Source organism: Mauremys mutica, chromosome 13 (assembly GCF_020497125.1).
Source record: "Mauremys mutica isolate MM-2020 ecotype Southern chromosome 13, ASM2049712v1, whole genome shotgun sequence".
NCBI classification, from domain to species: Eukaryota; Metazoa; Chordata; order Testudines; family Geoemydidae; genus Mauremys; species Mauremys mutica.
This window is the reverse complement of record NC_059084.1, coordinates 19,381,610-19,396,659: the sequence shown is the minus strand read 5'-3', so window position 1 is coordinate 19,396,659 and position 15,050 is coordinate 19,381,610. Positions and strand designations below refer to the sequence as shown.

The 15,050-nt window shown below is 43.4% G+C and overlaps 1 protein-coding gene across 3 annotated transcripts in view; it reads left to right on the top strand.

Annotated features, from left to right (window-relative positions):
• The first annotated feature begins 989 nt into the window (after positions 1 to 989).
• Positions 990 to 15,050, top strand: part of RIMS4 (regulating synaptic membrane exocytosis 4) — an 89,724-nt gene continuing 75,663 nt past the window's right edge. For all 3 annotated transcript variants that reach the window (XM_044986306.1, XM_044986307.1, XR_006573245.1), the window contains exon 1: positions 990 to 1,659. In XM_044986306.1, the coding sequence (XP_044842241.1) occupies positions 1,563 to 1,659 (97 nt within the window). In that variant the 5' untranslated portion in view covers positions 990 to 1,562. The remainder of the gene's footprint in view (positions 1,660 to 15,050) is intronic.

Sequence of the window (15,050 nt, the reverse complement as noted above, 5' to 3'; positions counted from 1 at the left end):
CTGTCTTCTCAGCCTCTGCTGCTTCTGATTCTGAGCTGCTCTGATTTCTAGCTACCCACTCTCGCACCTCTGTGGGACAGTCCACCTGGGTTTCATGACAGAAGCCCCCAGTGTGTTTGCCCACTGAAATCCTTAAATCCAACCCTGGCCTCAGAAAGTCCTGAAACAGCACAAGCCTCAGGCTTGAGCTGTGACCAGCAGGGAGGGAGGGAGAAATGGGGACAGCGGTGGGGGGAGCCAGGCACACAGTTATAGAGGATAATCATCCAGACCCCCCTCAGCAACACAATTTGGATAGTGGGGGTGCTGAGAGCTGTTGACCCAAACTGTAAACCCCATATACATGGAAACCACTTCAAGCCAGGGGGTGCGGCAGCACCCCTAGTTCCAGCACCTATGCCCAGGGGTTAACGGGAAGGGGGGCTCAGCCCCCCATCCGCTGTGAAACCAGGGCGAGCTCTCCCTCTCCCCTTCTCCTGCAGTGCACGGGGAAGCAGCTGCCCCACCGCTCTCCCTCCCCCTGGACTGGTCCCCAAGCGCTCCCCCTTCACGTGTCTAGTGACTTTAGCCCCCAGTCCCCTAATGCGGGCCCTCGAGGGACTCCAGCAGTCCCCAGCGCTCCCTGCTTCACGGCAGCCGGTGCACGGCGGGGCTGCGCGGGCACAGCGTGGAGCAGGGACTGGCTCTGCCCATCCGCTCCGCCCGGCAGGACGCAGCGGCAGGGTCCGGGCGCTGCCCATGGGGAGCGCTCCAGAGGCAGGTGCGCTGGAAGGAGCCGAGCTCGGGCACAGCCTAGGGGCCAACCTAGCGCCAGCTAGCCCGGCCCCCTTTCGCGCAATCAGCTGCCCCGCCCCGCCCCGCTCCTGCGCTCCGCCGGCTTTGATTGGAGCTGCCGCTCTCCCTGGATGACTTCATGGCAGCCCCCGCCCCGGCTCGCCGCTGAATGAAGTGTTGGGGCGTCGGGAGCGCAGCCCGCCAGGGGACACATCCGGCCAGCCGCGCCCGCTGGGGAAGGGGGAGCCATAGGAAGGCGGCGAGTAGACGCTGGGCAGCTGCCGCCAGTGTCTCCTTCCAGCCTCCCGGCGCCTCTCCCAGGGACTGCCGCCGCCGCCTCCATCGCTGCCTCCTCCTCGGGCTAACCGCTGTCTGCGCTCCGCCAGCGCCAGCCGCCTCGGTGCCTGCATCGCGCCCGGGGGTACCGGCCAGGGCAGCCGCCTCGGTGCCTGCATCGCGCCCGGGGGCACCGGCCAGGGCAGCTGCTCGGTGCCTGCATCGCGCCCGGGGGCACCGGCGGCAGGTGCCTGCCCATCGCTCTCCACCCGTCCCCGGAGCAGCGCCCAGCTCCCCCGGGGAGTCCAGCAGCCTCCCGCGGGCGGGGCTGAGCCCCTCCGCCTCCCGCCTGCCCGCCGCCGCCGCCGCAGCCCCCGTCTCGCCTCCCCGAGGCCCCCGCAGTAGCCAAGACGCCGCGGGCCGTGCTCCGAGTGAAGAATGGGGCGTCGAAGCTGCCCAAGCCGCAGGCGGCAGCCGAGGCCCCCGGCAGCGCCCCCGGCCCCGGGCTTTTCATGGAGCGCTCGCAGAGCCGGCTCAGCCTGTCCGCCTCCTTCGAGGCCCTGGCCATCTACTTCCCCTGCATGAACAGCTTTGACGAGGAGGACGCGGGTAAGGGGCCCGGCCGTGGGGCGCGGAGCCTGGGGCGCTGGAAGGGTGTCGGTGGGGCAGGCGGGGGGTGTAAAGCACGAGGAGGATCAGGAGGGTGCACATGGGGGAGAGCCTGGCCCGAGGGGTGGGGACCATGCCTGGGGGAGGTACAGGAGATTCTGCTTGGGGGCAGAGGGACCCGAGGGGCATCAATGGAGGGCAGGGAAGAGAGGGCCAGTGCCTCTGAGTCCGGAGGGGCTGTGAATGGAGAGAGGGGGAGGCGGCTAACACATGAATGAGGGTGGGTGGGTGGGGGAGGTAGTCAGTGAATGAATTAATGGAGGAGGGCCCGATAGACCTGGCAGAAATAGTGAGGCAGCTCAGGACATTGTGTGTGTGTTGCCGAGGGGGGGGGGGGGAAGGGAGAGGAGAGTGAATGAGAGTTCTAGCTGTGTGTGTGTGTGTGATGTCTCACACCAACCCTGGAGCTGTGCTGTAGAAGCACTGATGCTAAAGAGGAGTGAGCGCAGCTGGTGGCTGTGACTCTTTCAGCCATGAGGGTAGACAGGCTAGATTTGCTGGGTTTTAGTAGGAGAATGTGAGACTGTGATGTGTTGGCTCTAGCCCTGCCTGGCTCAGCTGAGGAGTTGGGATGTGACAGAGACCCATCCACTGATTGCCTTCCCTAAGCCACCTACTAATGGCTGCCCAGTGCCCCAACACGTTTTCTGTATAGTGAGACATATACAGGAACCTGCATTAGGGTGAAGGGATTAAAAAGAGTGTTTTTTTTTGGCATAAGAAAATGCACTCACTCTCTTCTGGTTTACATTGAAGTCAGTGTCTTCACAAACGAATGGTGCAAATCTTAATCCTTCTCTTATGCTCAGCTGCCTTCCAGAGAGGATGGTGGATGACGGTACTTTAAACAGAAAAGGCATCTTCTGCTGTACATTGTGTCCAAGCTCCAAGTGCTTTTCAGAGTGAACAATGAACTCTTCAGACTAAATACACTAAACTGGTAATATTTAAACAGCTCTTTTAGAATTTAGGCAGTAATTTATCCAGATTTGCAAATATAGTCCCTGCTCTGTAGTGTAAACCAGACAAGACAGAATGCTTCAGGAGAAAGGGTAATTAATAGGGAGAAACATGAAGGCGAGAGAATTCAAGAGGTAGGATTGAACAGGAGAGAAAGATCATTGAGAGCATTCCAGGCATAGGGGACAGCATGATAGAAGGCACAAAGCTGAGTGGGAAAAGGATGTATTAAAATTAGATTACATATGGAGAGTAGGATATAAGCATGCTCTTCATGCCTATCAATTTATTATGAAAATGTGTAATGATTTGCACTGTACGCACAAGATCACTTTCTGGTAATATATTTTAATCTCTTTTATTTGTAACAAATGTAGATATTGTTTCTTAAGAGGCACATGGATATTTTAATACCTACCATCTTGGCTGCATCTCTCAAATATCTGTCTTGTAAATTCATTCCAAGAAATGCAGCTCCCCACAAGAATAGATGGGTGCAAGTGAGATGTCACACATACAAAATAATTGTTTTTAGAGGAATCAAAGTAAAAATAAATATATAAAAGTCAAAGTTATTAACTTCTATCAGCATACAAGCAAGCCTGGAGGAGAGGAAGGAGGTTTTAGCATCCTCCAACTGAATATATTTTAAAAGAAGAGGAGGTGTGAGATCTCAACAAATGATTTATTTGCTCTTCATAGTCAATTTGATTGTGACAACTGGAGGACCATGCAAGGCAATAACAGGAGCTTCGAGAAGCCTGTATTGTTGCTTCAGAAATTATTTCTAGTGAGACACTTTTTGGAGCCCAAGAACCTGACGCATTGACTTGAACAGATATTTCCTCACTGAAGGGCTGACTCTGTTGAGTCTGAGAAGACTGATACTTTAAGTGAACGCATCTTCCTATTCCAGCATCTAAAGATATATGGTTGTAGTCAGAATTTTATTTATTTGTTCTCATTCCTGAACAATCACTCATGAATGTTAGTATTCCAGCCTATAAAAAGATATGTCTTTGAATTCATGAAATCTGCAATTATGGCCTCATCCTTCAAGTGCTTATTACTGGAGCACTGCTTACTATCCTGAGTTAGCCCCATTAATCTTAATGTAACTACTCAGGGTAGGAGGCATTATGGTTCGTAATAAGTATTTGCAATATTGGCCCTTACTTTAGAAATATGAATTTGTATTAATATTTTTATGAGCACTGTAGCTATTTCTACTGGTGGTTTCAGAAAGGAAAAAGTGACATTTTGGATTGTTGCCTCTTTCACAAAAAATACAAAAACATAAATAACAATTTTTGTAGGACCATACCTATTTTGTGGAAATTAGAGAAATCATAAATAATCACATTGTGACAAACATGAGACTATAACACTGAGATTTAAGCAAGCTTCTGAAATTCACAAGATTCTGACCAGATCTGATTGCATTCTAAATTCTAATTTAAAAAAAATAATTTGACACACAGCAAAGGGTAATGGATACTGCATTTGGCAAAATATCACCTGTAGAAGATGACAACAGAAAAGAAATTGACCCCAGGATATGAAGAAGGAGGGAATGCTGACAGAGCAAACAATCCACTTTTGATAAATTTATCATCCATTTTGAATGAAGATGAGACTCTCTGCTATACTAGAAGGGAGTGTTCTTAATGAGGAAGAAAAGTTTAATAAATGGCAGAGTTTAAAGGAAACTTGACATACTGTATTCCAAAGGAAAGAAGGCTCTTGACCACAAATCACCATCAAGTTTTCTCACTTGGATCAGATTAAAATAATTGGGAAGGAAATTCGCTAGAGCTGGCCTGGCCTTCAACACAGCGTGAAGTGGAAACATAAATGGCACTACTGAACCTAAGGGCTCCTGCATTGCTGGCCTCCGCTGATTGGCTAGAGTTAACACTGGCCTGGAAAAGGGGCCAGATTTTGAACTTGGTAGGTAATAATCTTTTAAAAATGCTTTTAATTGCAGAAGATTTCCCCTCCTGACTTGGGCCTCATTTTTCTTTGCTGTCCATGGTCTGGGCATCAGCTGAATTGCGTTCACGTCTCTTGTGTCTGCCAATTTGCCAATAATACCTAGGCTGAACTCTTCTGATGTATCAAAGCCTCTGCTGTCTTCTCAGTGGTGAAATGGGTACAGAAAAAGCCTCAGTCCATACTAGTCTATGCAGGGGCAGAGGGGTCAGGGTCCACAAGATGCAGATAGACATGCAGAACTTCTAGTAAGGAAACTGTTCTCTCAGCTGAATGGTCCCTGAACTACATTCTATGCCAGGGAGATTGAGTGACCTGCAAATATGCCCTTCTGCATGCAGGACCTGTTACAGGTTTCATGGGTTTGAAAAGGAAGTGGTGCTGAAATTTGTATTACTAAATGGAATCAATAGCTGAGGAGTAGCCAGACTGATCCAGAGAGGGATGCCCTAAATGAGTGACAGGGTCTTCTCACCATTAAGATACAGCAGTGCTGTAACATGGAGAAATTACTGTCTAGATAAATCGCATAAGAGCTATGGGTTACCAACTCTTTTAAACCTAATAAATGTAACTTTCCTGTACTTTATATTGGTCAAGTGTAGCAGTCCTCATTCAGTCAAAATTTCCATCCATGTCAGTGGGGACAAGAACTTCAAAACAGGGGTCTTCATTATTAATGGTCCTATATCATCATTATAATTGATAGAAGTGTCTGTCCTAGCTCTGATCATTGTACAATTATAAAGCAATAGACCAAAAAAAGCGAAATAGAATAAATTATAGTGAAGCTTGAATTTTCACATTTGTGCATGGAGAGCGTTTGCTCACTTCTATCACAATCCTGTGCCTGCTTGGAATGTTTTTGAAGCTAGTGGAGTTCATTGTGGTAACAGCTGTCTAAAACACACGCAAGCAGTAATTTGCAGGATTGGGGCCTTAGTTTGCATTTACCTTGACTGCAAACACAATCATGGTCATGGCACGTGTAAATTAAGTGCATAAGTGTGGGTGCATTTTTATGTGCTCATCTTTGAAAATGTTGAGCCTTAATCCAGAGCATACACTTAAGATTTCTATCTTGATATTAATAATTGTACTACAACATGACAGTACATTTTTCCTGGGATTGGCTGAAATCAAACATTATATATCTTTGTATCCATGTGGCAATCTGTTGCAAGAGCCTTGCTTGCCAAATGGTGAACTAACGCAAGTGAATGTGAGTTAAAAATAAAACTTGTTGAGGATAGAATAAAGAACACAAATTAACTCTGACCAAGAGACAAAATGGTTGCTGCTGTCAAAATGTCAAACTGTCTCCCAAAATGTTGGTAAATCCCACCTTCACTTACACAGATGCTAGCTCAGGAAGCAGTAGAGTTATCCATTTCTTGAGACAACCAAATCCAAGCAACTATGGTGCTGCTGCTTGTACACAATGTCATAGAGTGACAGCCTCTATTCTATTACCAGCATGTGCTTTGAAGAGAAGCTAAATGTTTTTACAGCTCCATTAAATTAACATTTCAGAGTTAAGACATATTGGACTAGAGTAATGTGATTGCTGTGGGCTTGTGGGGAAGTCTGTAATGTCTTTGTCTGGATTGGGTTGGCTGAATTTCTCTGTATTGTTAATCATTAAAATATGTATTAAAATTATGAAATAAAAAGAGCCACTGTGTGTTCTAAAGTTCTCATTGATATTTTCAATTCCAATGCTGTGTTGCAATTGAATACAAACAACTTTATAGAAGATGCTAATTGTTTGTTAATATAAGTGAATTCCATAATGTGAAGTTCATTTTTGAATTCATATGGGCTGGTTTGGCTTCCCTTAGATTGCCTTGGAAAGCTTTGGAGGACCCTATAAGCTTCCTCTTACAGGGTAATTGGTCAGTGCTCTATTATGCAAGTGCTATGTGTTTATGGTAATAGTATGTAAGAGGTAGCGAGAACATCTGTGCGCTGCATGACTGGAATGGTAACTTTTAAATCCCAAATGTGTTCTTAATACATGTCAGACTGAAGTCATTGTCTCTTGATTGTAGTACAGTGACATGCAAAGCCTATTGTTAACTAGGAGCTCAGTTATGCCTATGAGGCACTGGTGATAATCCAGAGGTGCACTGCCCCAGACACGAGGAATTCTGACTCAAGTAAACTGAATTCCTTCTGCAGCTCCTCAGTGTGCATGAGTATGCTGTAGGCATGGTCCCCCTCTATAGGCCTAGCCAGCTCTGGATGAAATTTTTAGAACAAAAACACTTTTTCGTCAAAAAATGCAGATTCAGAAAGTAGATTTTGCCAAATTGTTTGTTTGGTTTTTCTTAGGGGAAAAAAAACCCTAACAAATTCTGAAAAATCTAAACATTTCATTTCAATATTTTCAAAACAAAATGTTTGTTTTTCAGTTTGAAATTACTTTGTTTTGAAATTTCCTTTAATTTTATTTGTAAACATTTCAATGTCTAAAAAAATGCTTAAGATTTTAACATATTTCACTTGACCCAAAACAATTTTTTCTTCAATTTTTCCATTGCCAGAAATTTCAAATTTCTTTTTTTCTAACCCATACCAATTTTTTTCAACTTTTCAAAAGTGCCAACAACCTGAAAAAAATCTGTATTTCAGGATATCAAGGAATCCTTAGTGCCCCAACTGTTCGCTAAACTTTTTTTGAAAATCTCATGTGGATTTCCTTTATAGCAGCGTAGCTACATTTAGAGTCCATCTGCACCTATTACACCTGTGTGAAAAGTGCTAGTGAGCGTTAAAGAGACCAGTACTGAAGATGAAGAATGCTGATTATACACTATCATTTGAACCCCAAAGCTTGGGGAAGAGAAACCCTTCCCTCCATGATGTCTCTTTATGTGGATTGTTTTGCTGTCAGTTTACTCTAAGTAGGAGATCCTGTCCGTGAAAACCTTTCTAACTAAGAGCAGCTGTTTCCTCACCACTTCTAATTCATGTAAAATTAATTCTAGTGCAACATTTATTAAGTCAAAAGCACAGTTCTCTGTGAATCCTTTACTCTGCCAGGTTTCTACATGAGGACGAGTTGTGAAATGCTGTAACTACTTTACTTCAACATCACTATTTGACAGAATATATGCATCTGCTTTGTGTAGAGAGGAATTAAACTTAATTGGGCCAGTTGTTTTGAGGAATAATTTATTTGTACAATTATTTTTTTGATATTCTGAGTTATCCTGCCCATATTGCTGAGTGCTGTGGGCTAGGTTAGAAATACAGTTTTCTAAATTAAAACGTGCACGAGTTGCTAACATGTTTCAGCACTGCAGTTTGACGTGGCATTTGACAGGTTTACACTGGGCTCTGATCACTGCAATCTTGTCTTCTTGAAGATAGGTCTTGTAGCACCACGCAGGGCACTTTGAAATGACATTAGCATACTTAAATAAGAATGTTGTCTTCTCAGAACTATTTATACAGCTTCAGACTCTTGGATTTATCCGATAAAACACCCCGATACAACCCCCCACCCCCAAGTGATGTTTATCAAAGAAACACTGGAAACACACCAAAAATGGTTACTTGTATCTAAGGTTCGATGTATCGGGGATCGATTTATCGCATCTCATCTGGACGTGATAAATCAATCCGCTGATCGACACCCGTATTCCACCTTGGCAGGAGGAGTAAGCAGAGTCGACGGGGGAGCTGTGGCAGTCGACTCTCCGCCGTGAGGACGGCCAGGTAAGTCAAACTAAGATACTTTGACTTAAGCTACGCTATTCGCGTAGCTGAAGTTGCGTATCTTAGTTCGAACCTCCCCGCTAGTATAGCCTAGGCCTAAGAATTTATGTACGTGGAGCAGTAATGCGGACTACCGGGATGTGATTCCTAAAGCACACTAATGTGTTGATCTTTGATGGGTCCATCCATGTAATGTTTATGATATACCATACTATAACTGAAGACTTTGAATGTACATCTACCAAAGTGATATTCATACAAGGTTCTGTTTTGCCGTCTGAATGAAGGGGTGAAATCTAAAGTGTATAATCTGTGAACAGATATAAAGACAAGGGAGAATAGAGCAGCAATTGATGGCTAATTTGGTACGTAATTGCATGTACAAACTAAGCACAGAACTGCACACACGTTTTGAGCATCTAGTTGGCATAGTAATTGGGCAGCACGTTTTATTTATTTGGACATACAAATAACACATACAAATAATAAAAAAAATCAGTAGCCCCACCCCCCAAACAAAATCAAGCCACAATCAAATCAGTCAAATCACAATGACAGCCAGTAACCCATTTTGTCTCAGCCCCACTACTCTGTTATGCCATTTTACCCAAACACTGAAAAACTCAGCTGGCTTTGCAGAATGCCAGTTGTCTGTAAAATGTTCTGAGTGATCAGCACCAGTTATAACAGGTTGAGAAAGATTTTACATTTTTTCCCTGTCATTGAAAATGTAATTGATCTACAGGAATGCATGTTCACATCTATTTTGCCTTAACAAAATATAGAGAAATACGACTTTAAACAGAAAGGCGTGTGCTGCCTTTAAGTGTGGGGTAATGCAGAGACGGTGTAGAGTAGTTATCAATTGTTCACCGTCAAACTGGCAGGACATGTCAAGTGCAGTCCCACAGGGGTCTATCTTGGTCTGGTACTATTAAATATTTTCATTAATGACTTGGATGATGGAGTAGAGAATATGCTTATAAAATGTGTGGCTGACACCAAGCTGGATGGTCTTGTAAGCACTTTAGTGGCCAGGATTAGAATTTAAAAATAACAATAAATTACAGAATTGGTCTGAAATCAACAAAAAGGAATTCAGTGAAGACAAGTGCAAAGCACTACACTTAGAAAGGAAAAATCAAATGCACAAATACAAAATGGGGAAGAACTAAATAGGCATCTTTACTGCAGAAAGGGATCTGGGGATTATAGTGGATCACATTGAAAATGAGTCAGCAGTGTGATGCTGTTGTGAAAAAGGCAAATGTCATTCTGGGATGCATTTAAAGGAGTGTCATATGTAAGAAATGGGAGATAATTGTTGTACTCTATGCAGCACTAGTGAAGTCTCACCTGGAGTATTGTGTCCAGTTTTGGACTTTAAGAAAGATGTGAAGAAACTGAAGAAACTCTAAAGAAGAGCGACAAAAATAAAAAGGGGTTTAAAAAACATGACCTATGAGGAAAGGTTGAAAAATTTGGCATGTTTAGTCTAGAGCAGAGAAGTTGGGGGCGCGGGGGATGTAACAGTCTTCAAATATGTAAAAGGTTGTTCTAAAGACTGTGATCAAGTATTCTTCCATGTCGATGAGGTTAGCACATGTAGTAATTGGAGTAGTTTGCAGTAAGGGGGATATAAATTTCAGATTAAAATCTTGTTCCTAACTACAAGGATAGATAAACAGAGGAACAGGTTACCCAGGGAGATTATGGAATCCCGTTCATTGGGAATTTTTAAAGAACAGGTTAGACAAAATACCTGTCAGGGATGGGCTGATGTACTTAATCCTGACTTGGAGCAGTGGGCTGGAATCCATGACCTTCCAGACCTGCATTTCTATAACTCTATAAACATATACAATAAAAAACCTCTTCTAATGTGCCTTGTCATCAAGGCCTCATGAATTCTGCTTTACTTCATGGATGGCTTCAGCAGCCAAAGGAAGAGAATTCCGTGGCAGGGGCACATGTGGAAAGGTTAAAAAAACTGGGCATGTTTAGTCTTGAGAAAAGAAGACTGAGCAGGGACCTGATAATAGTCTTTAATTATGGTGTAAGTTGTTAAAAAGAGAATGGTGATCAATTGTTCTCCATGTCTGCTGGAGGTAGAACAAGTAGTACCCATCCTAATCTGCAGCAAGGGATATTTAGGATTAGATATTGGGAACAACTTTCTAACTATAAAGGGTAGTTAAATTCTGGAATAGGCTTCCAAAAGGTTGTGGAATTCCCAGCACTGGAGGTTTTTAAGAACAGATTGGAGACACACTTGTGAGCGGTGGTCTAGGTTTTAGTCCTCTCTCAGCCCAGGGAGCTGGATTAGATGACTTCTCATTGTCCCTTCTAGCCCTACATTTCTGTGATTCTATGATCCTGTAGCCCTTTCTCATGTGAAGAATTTTATCAAAGCCAATGGGACCATCCGTTTGAAGTAGCAGGCTTTGAGTTAGGTACAGTAATTCAAATAAATTGAGGAAGTGTGTTTCAAATGCTGCTCTGAAAACCAGGAAAAATAATGCAGAAAGTAGATAAACAATCTGATGTTCAATCTTGCAGATAATGGATATTGTATCATTGTGAGATTTATGGGACTGTTTCTGTTAAAAAGCTTCCTCATGCACTTTAGAACAGATCGCTGCCAGATTGGTCAAATTCCAACATCCAGACAGTTTGAATTGGCTGTCAGCTGCAGCGATAACTGTGGTGAACTCTTAACAGCCAGCCACTTTGTGAGGTCTGCAATTGGCCACGTGGTTGCAGCTTGTAATAAAACAGACAGTGTCAAAACGCTACACAGTATGAGGACATTTCCATGGTAACAGTAAAAATCCCATGGTACCTGTTCTTATGCTGTGGTATCAGTACAAGCTACCATGGCTATACTTTTTTTCTCCATGTGGGACCTTAAAAATTTATGCGGTAATTCTATGGTATTTTTTTTTAGTAAGGGTATGTTGATAGTTGAGACTGAGTTCAAAAAAGAAGCCCCCTCTGGATTTACAGGTGACTTTACTAAGGCAGGTGTTCCTGTTATAGACACAGTGATTACCACATTGTATTAAGAACAGTTGTTGTTTCTCTTTTATCCTGTACTTTAAAATGACCCTGTGTCTGTGGTCAGGCCTCTAGGAAGGACATCTGCTGTGTACCTGGGTGGCTTGGCCATTTGGATCCCTAGCTTTCACTTATTTGAGGTGCAGCTCCAAGATCACTCAGTGTATGGAAACATTCAAGTCATGTTTCAGATACAATCCTTTTAGTCCTGAGAATGCTTTGTAGAGGGTTAGCCACTGATTTCCATATGCAGCCTCACAGTGGCTGATCTCTACTGCTATTATTATGTGAGATCTTTCAGCTGCATCTGACACTGTTGATCATCAGGCTTTTTCTTTTGGACAGGAGCCTGAGGTCTTGGGGTAGAATTTTGCACACAGCTCTGGCGGTTTCATTCATTTCTTAATCAGTGTTTTATCTTGACTATAAATAATTCAACCCAGTTGCTACTTTTGCGTACAAAAAAGTCCCTCTAGGATTCTCCGCATCCTCCTCTGTATTTATGCATTTCCTCCAGGTCTTATTTTCCATTATTACAGTCTGTTTTTTCATTTATGCAGAAGATACACATTTATTGGGTTTGTATTCCTGACTCTTGGAAGACAGTTCTCTGTATTGCTGATTATACTGGCAAGCTACAATCCTGGATGCTGCACAGTCGCTTGTTAAGTGTATAGCATAGATAAGCAAGATGTTTCTTGTGTGGCCCCTTTTGTTACAGTCTACAGCCATTCACACAATAACACTTGCCACTTCTGTTTGCAGTCCTGATACCAGGATGACTGGCACTCTAAGTACAATAGGATAGATCTCATTTCAAAGGGGTGGACTGTGTACTCCATAAAGGGTGACCAGACAGCAAGTGTGAAAAATCGGGATGGGGTTGGGGGTAATGGGAGCCTATATAAGAAAAAGGCCCAAAAATTGGGACATCTGGTCACCTTAACTCTATGTGAGCAGGAATAAAAAAAAGGTTGATTTCCCAATTCTGTGCATGCACAGATGTGCACTTAATTTGCATGTGCAATTAGCAGTTATTCATCTCACTGGCCATCCATATTTGCATACACAATTATCACAACAGCTCATGCAGGTTAGTTTGCATATCCATTTACCTAAGTGTGGTGAGAGCACATCTCTTTGCATGTGCAATTGCACATCCAGGGTCTGATTCTCATTTACACAATGGCCCCACTACACAGCTGTGGCCTTGTGCGGTAAGAATTATTCTCACACAGTTTTAACGTCTAGTCTCAAGCGTTTTACTTGAAAGAGGGACGATGCGAAGAATTAAATAGAAGGTTGAAGAAAGCACAGCTTGAAAAAGAGAGAAAGGACGGTTCAGTTGAGCTTCTGATCAGACCTGTTCTTCTGGGCTCACTTCTGCAGACCCTCCATTCTTTGCTTTGCAGACTTTCAGGACACCAAGTTGGCTTCTTAGAAGCTTGTTTTTTAATCTGTTTCCACTGAATTTTCATCTGCTGTCTAATAACAGGCAAAGGCCACGTTTGTGACCCAAGTACCTTCCATCTGCAACACTCCTGGTCCAGAGGCTTTTGTTTCTTCCCCCGCTCAAACCAACCAAAAGGCAGCAAAGCATTATGCAGCTTTTAGTATGGTGTGGTGTCAGCCCTGTTCCTCGGGCTCTCAAGCAGCTGGCTAAAGTCTGCCCGATTTACACCTCATGGAGCATTGAATTCAATAGGGTCAGTCAAGACACACAGATATGGGAATAATTCTGTTGGGAATAACACCAGGCAAACTATTCATAGGACATTTTAGCTGGTGAATTTGGCTTTCTTTGTGTTCAGTCTGTTCACTGGAGCTGTCTGCTGCAAAGAGACAGCAGATTTTTAGGACAGATTGACAGGGAAAAGCAGGAAGCCTGCTACTTCCGCCCATAATTTTAATTCCCTAAAATGTGTAAAAATTGTCTATTCCCTAAATAGGTGTCCACTACAGGCTTGAGATGAGTTTTTCCATGAGCATTCGTACCAACAGGAGTTAGTGCAAATGAATATTTGGGAAAAGTGATTACAAAAGAGGTGAAATTGTGAAGAACTGAAATTCCGCATCTAATTTGCCAAAATATCCAGACATGATTTTTCCCTTCTGTTTGCTCAGCTCTGGTCAGGAGCACACCCTGATTTGCTGCTCATTTAACCCAAATGTAGTCCATGTAGCTGTAGCCACATACAATCTGAGCAGGATTTGGTCTTTGGTATTCTGTAAAACGATGTAAGGGAATGGAGCTTGTCAGCTATAGTGCTAACTAGTTATTCAGAGGAAGGTTATCACAGTCTTTCACGTGAGGTTGTGAGGATGCACCTTTTGCTGTGAAATAGGTGCCAAGAAAAAAGACTGAAATCTCTACACAAGTACATCTTACATGACTCAATTTCATAATGAATTTATTAACCGACTTTCTTAAACTTTCCTAGTCTTTCAATATAAGGAAAATCACAGCCAAGAGCAAACATTTTAAATCTTATTGATCTAAGTGGTCATAAATAGTTTGTCTTGATTTCTGAGTGCCTATCACCTCAGTCCTGTAGGTGTTCAGCACATTATTGTTGCCGAAAAAACTAGGACAGAGTTGGATTATATTTAACACAGCTCTATTTCAGCCTGACAACTAGCTATGGAACACCTACAAGCTTGTAACTGTGATTCACTCGGAAACTGACTTGACTGATGTCACAGCATATTAATAGCTCCATAATTGTAACCACTTTTAGCAACAAGTTTTATTAACAGCTACAAACAAACATCAATCATCTGAAAGCCCAAAAGTATTAGGTGTACACAAATGCAAAATATGCCAGGAAAGGAACTTCTTGCGCAGAAAAAAATTATTTTTACAGCAGATTTTAAGTCACCTACGGTAACTTTTTTAATTATTACTTAAAGTGTATCTTACTGATATTGAAAGGAGTTAGTCTGACAGCTTTGGGAACCAAAATGCATTTGACATTTTGAATGAGTAATTGAGGGGATGCTTCACTTTCACATGAAAGCAAGTAGCCCAGGGGTTCAGTTTAGGTATGTCCAGGAGCAATCAGAAACCATTTTCAAAATTAGTGAATCAGGCCTTAATGCCATCAGTATTTTTTTTTTTAATTGGACAATTTGGAATGTGTGTGTGTGGAACTGGAGTGGGGGGAGAGGGAATGGTGATACTCTTCCAAGCTCTGCCCACTTGAGATGCTGTTGTCAAAATATGACTGTGTGTGCTTTCCAAGCTCCACTGGGCTCTTTGAGCTTCATTCCCCCTTGGTGGGGCTTGACTGTGTCCAGGAGCTTGGGATGCTGAGTTCCTTCATGACTGAAGTGTGTGTCGGGGGGGGGAGGGGAGAGAGAGGGGGCATCTTCCAGACACCACTGAAGTGAGAGGTTGCTCATAGTAAGTTGTGCTGAGCAGTGCCCCTTCCTTTCCTTTCTTACACGATGAACGAAATAATTAGCAATGTTGGTATTTAAATTTAAACACCCTGGGTCTCTCCCCTCGCTGAGATGAATGGGACAGGTTGCAGCCCTCAGAGCTACTGCTCCAGGCTCTCTACAGTCCTACTTTTGCATCAGTTACACTCATGTTTGAG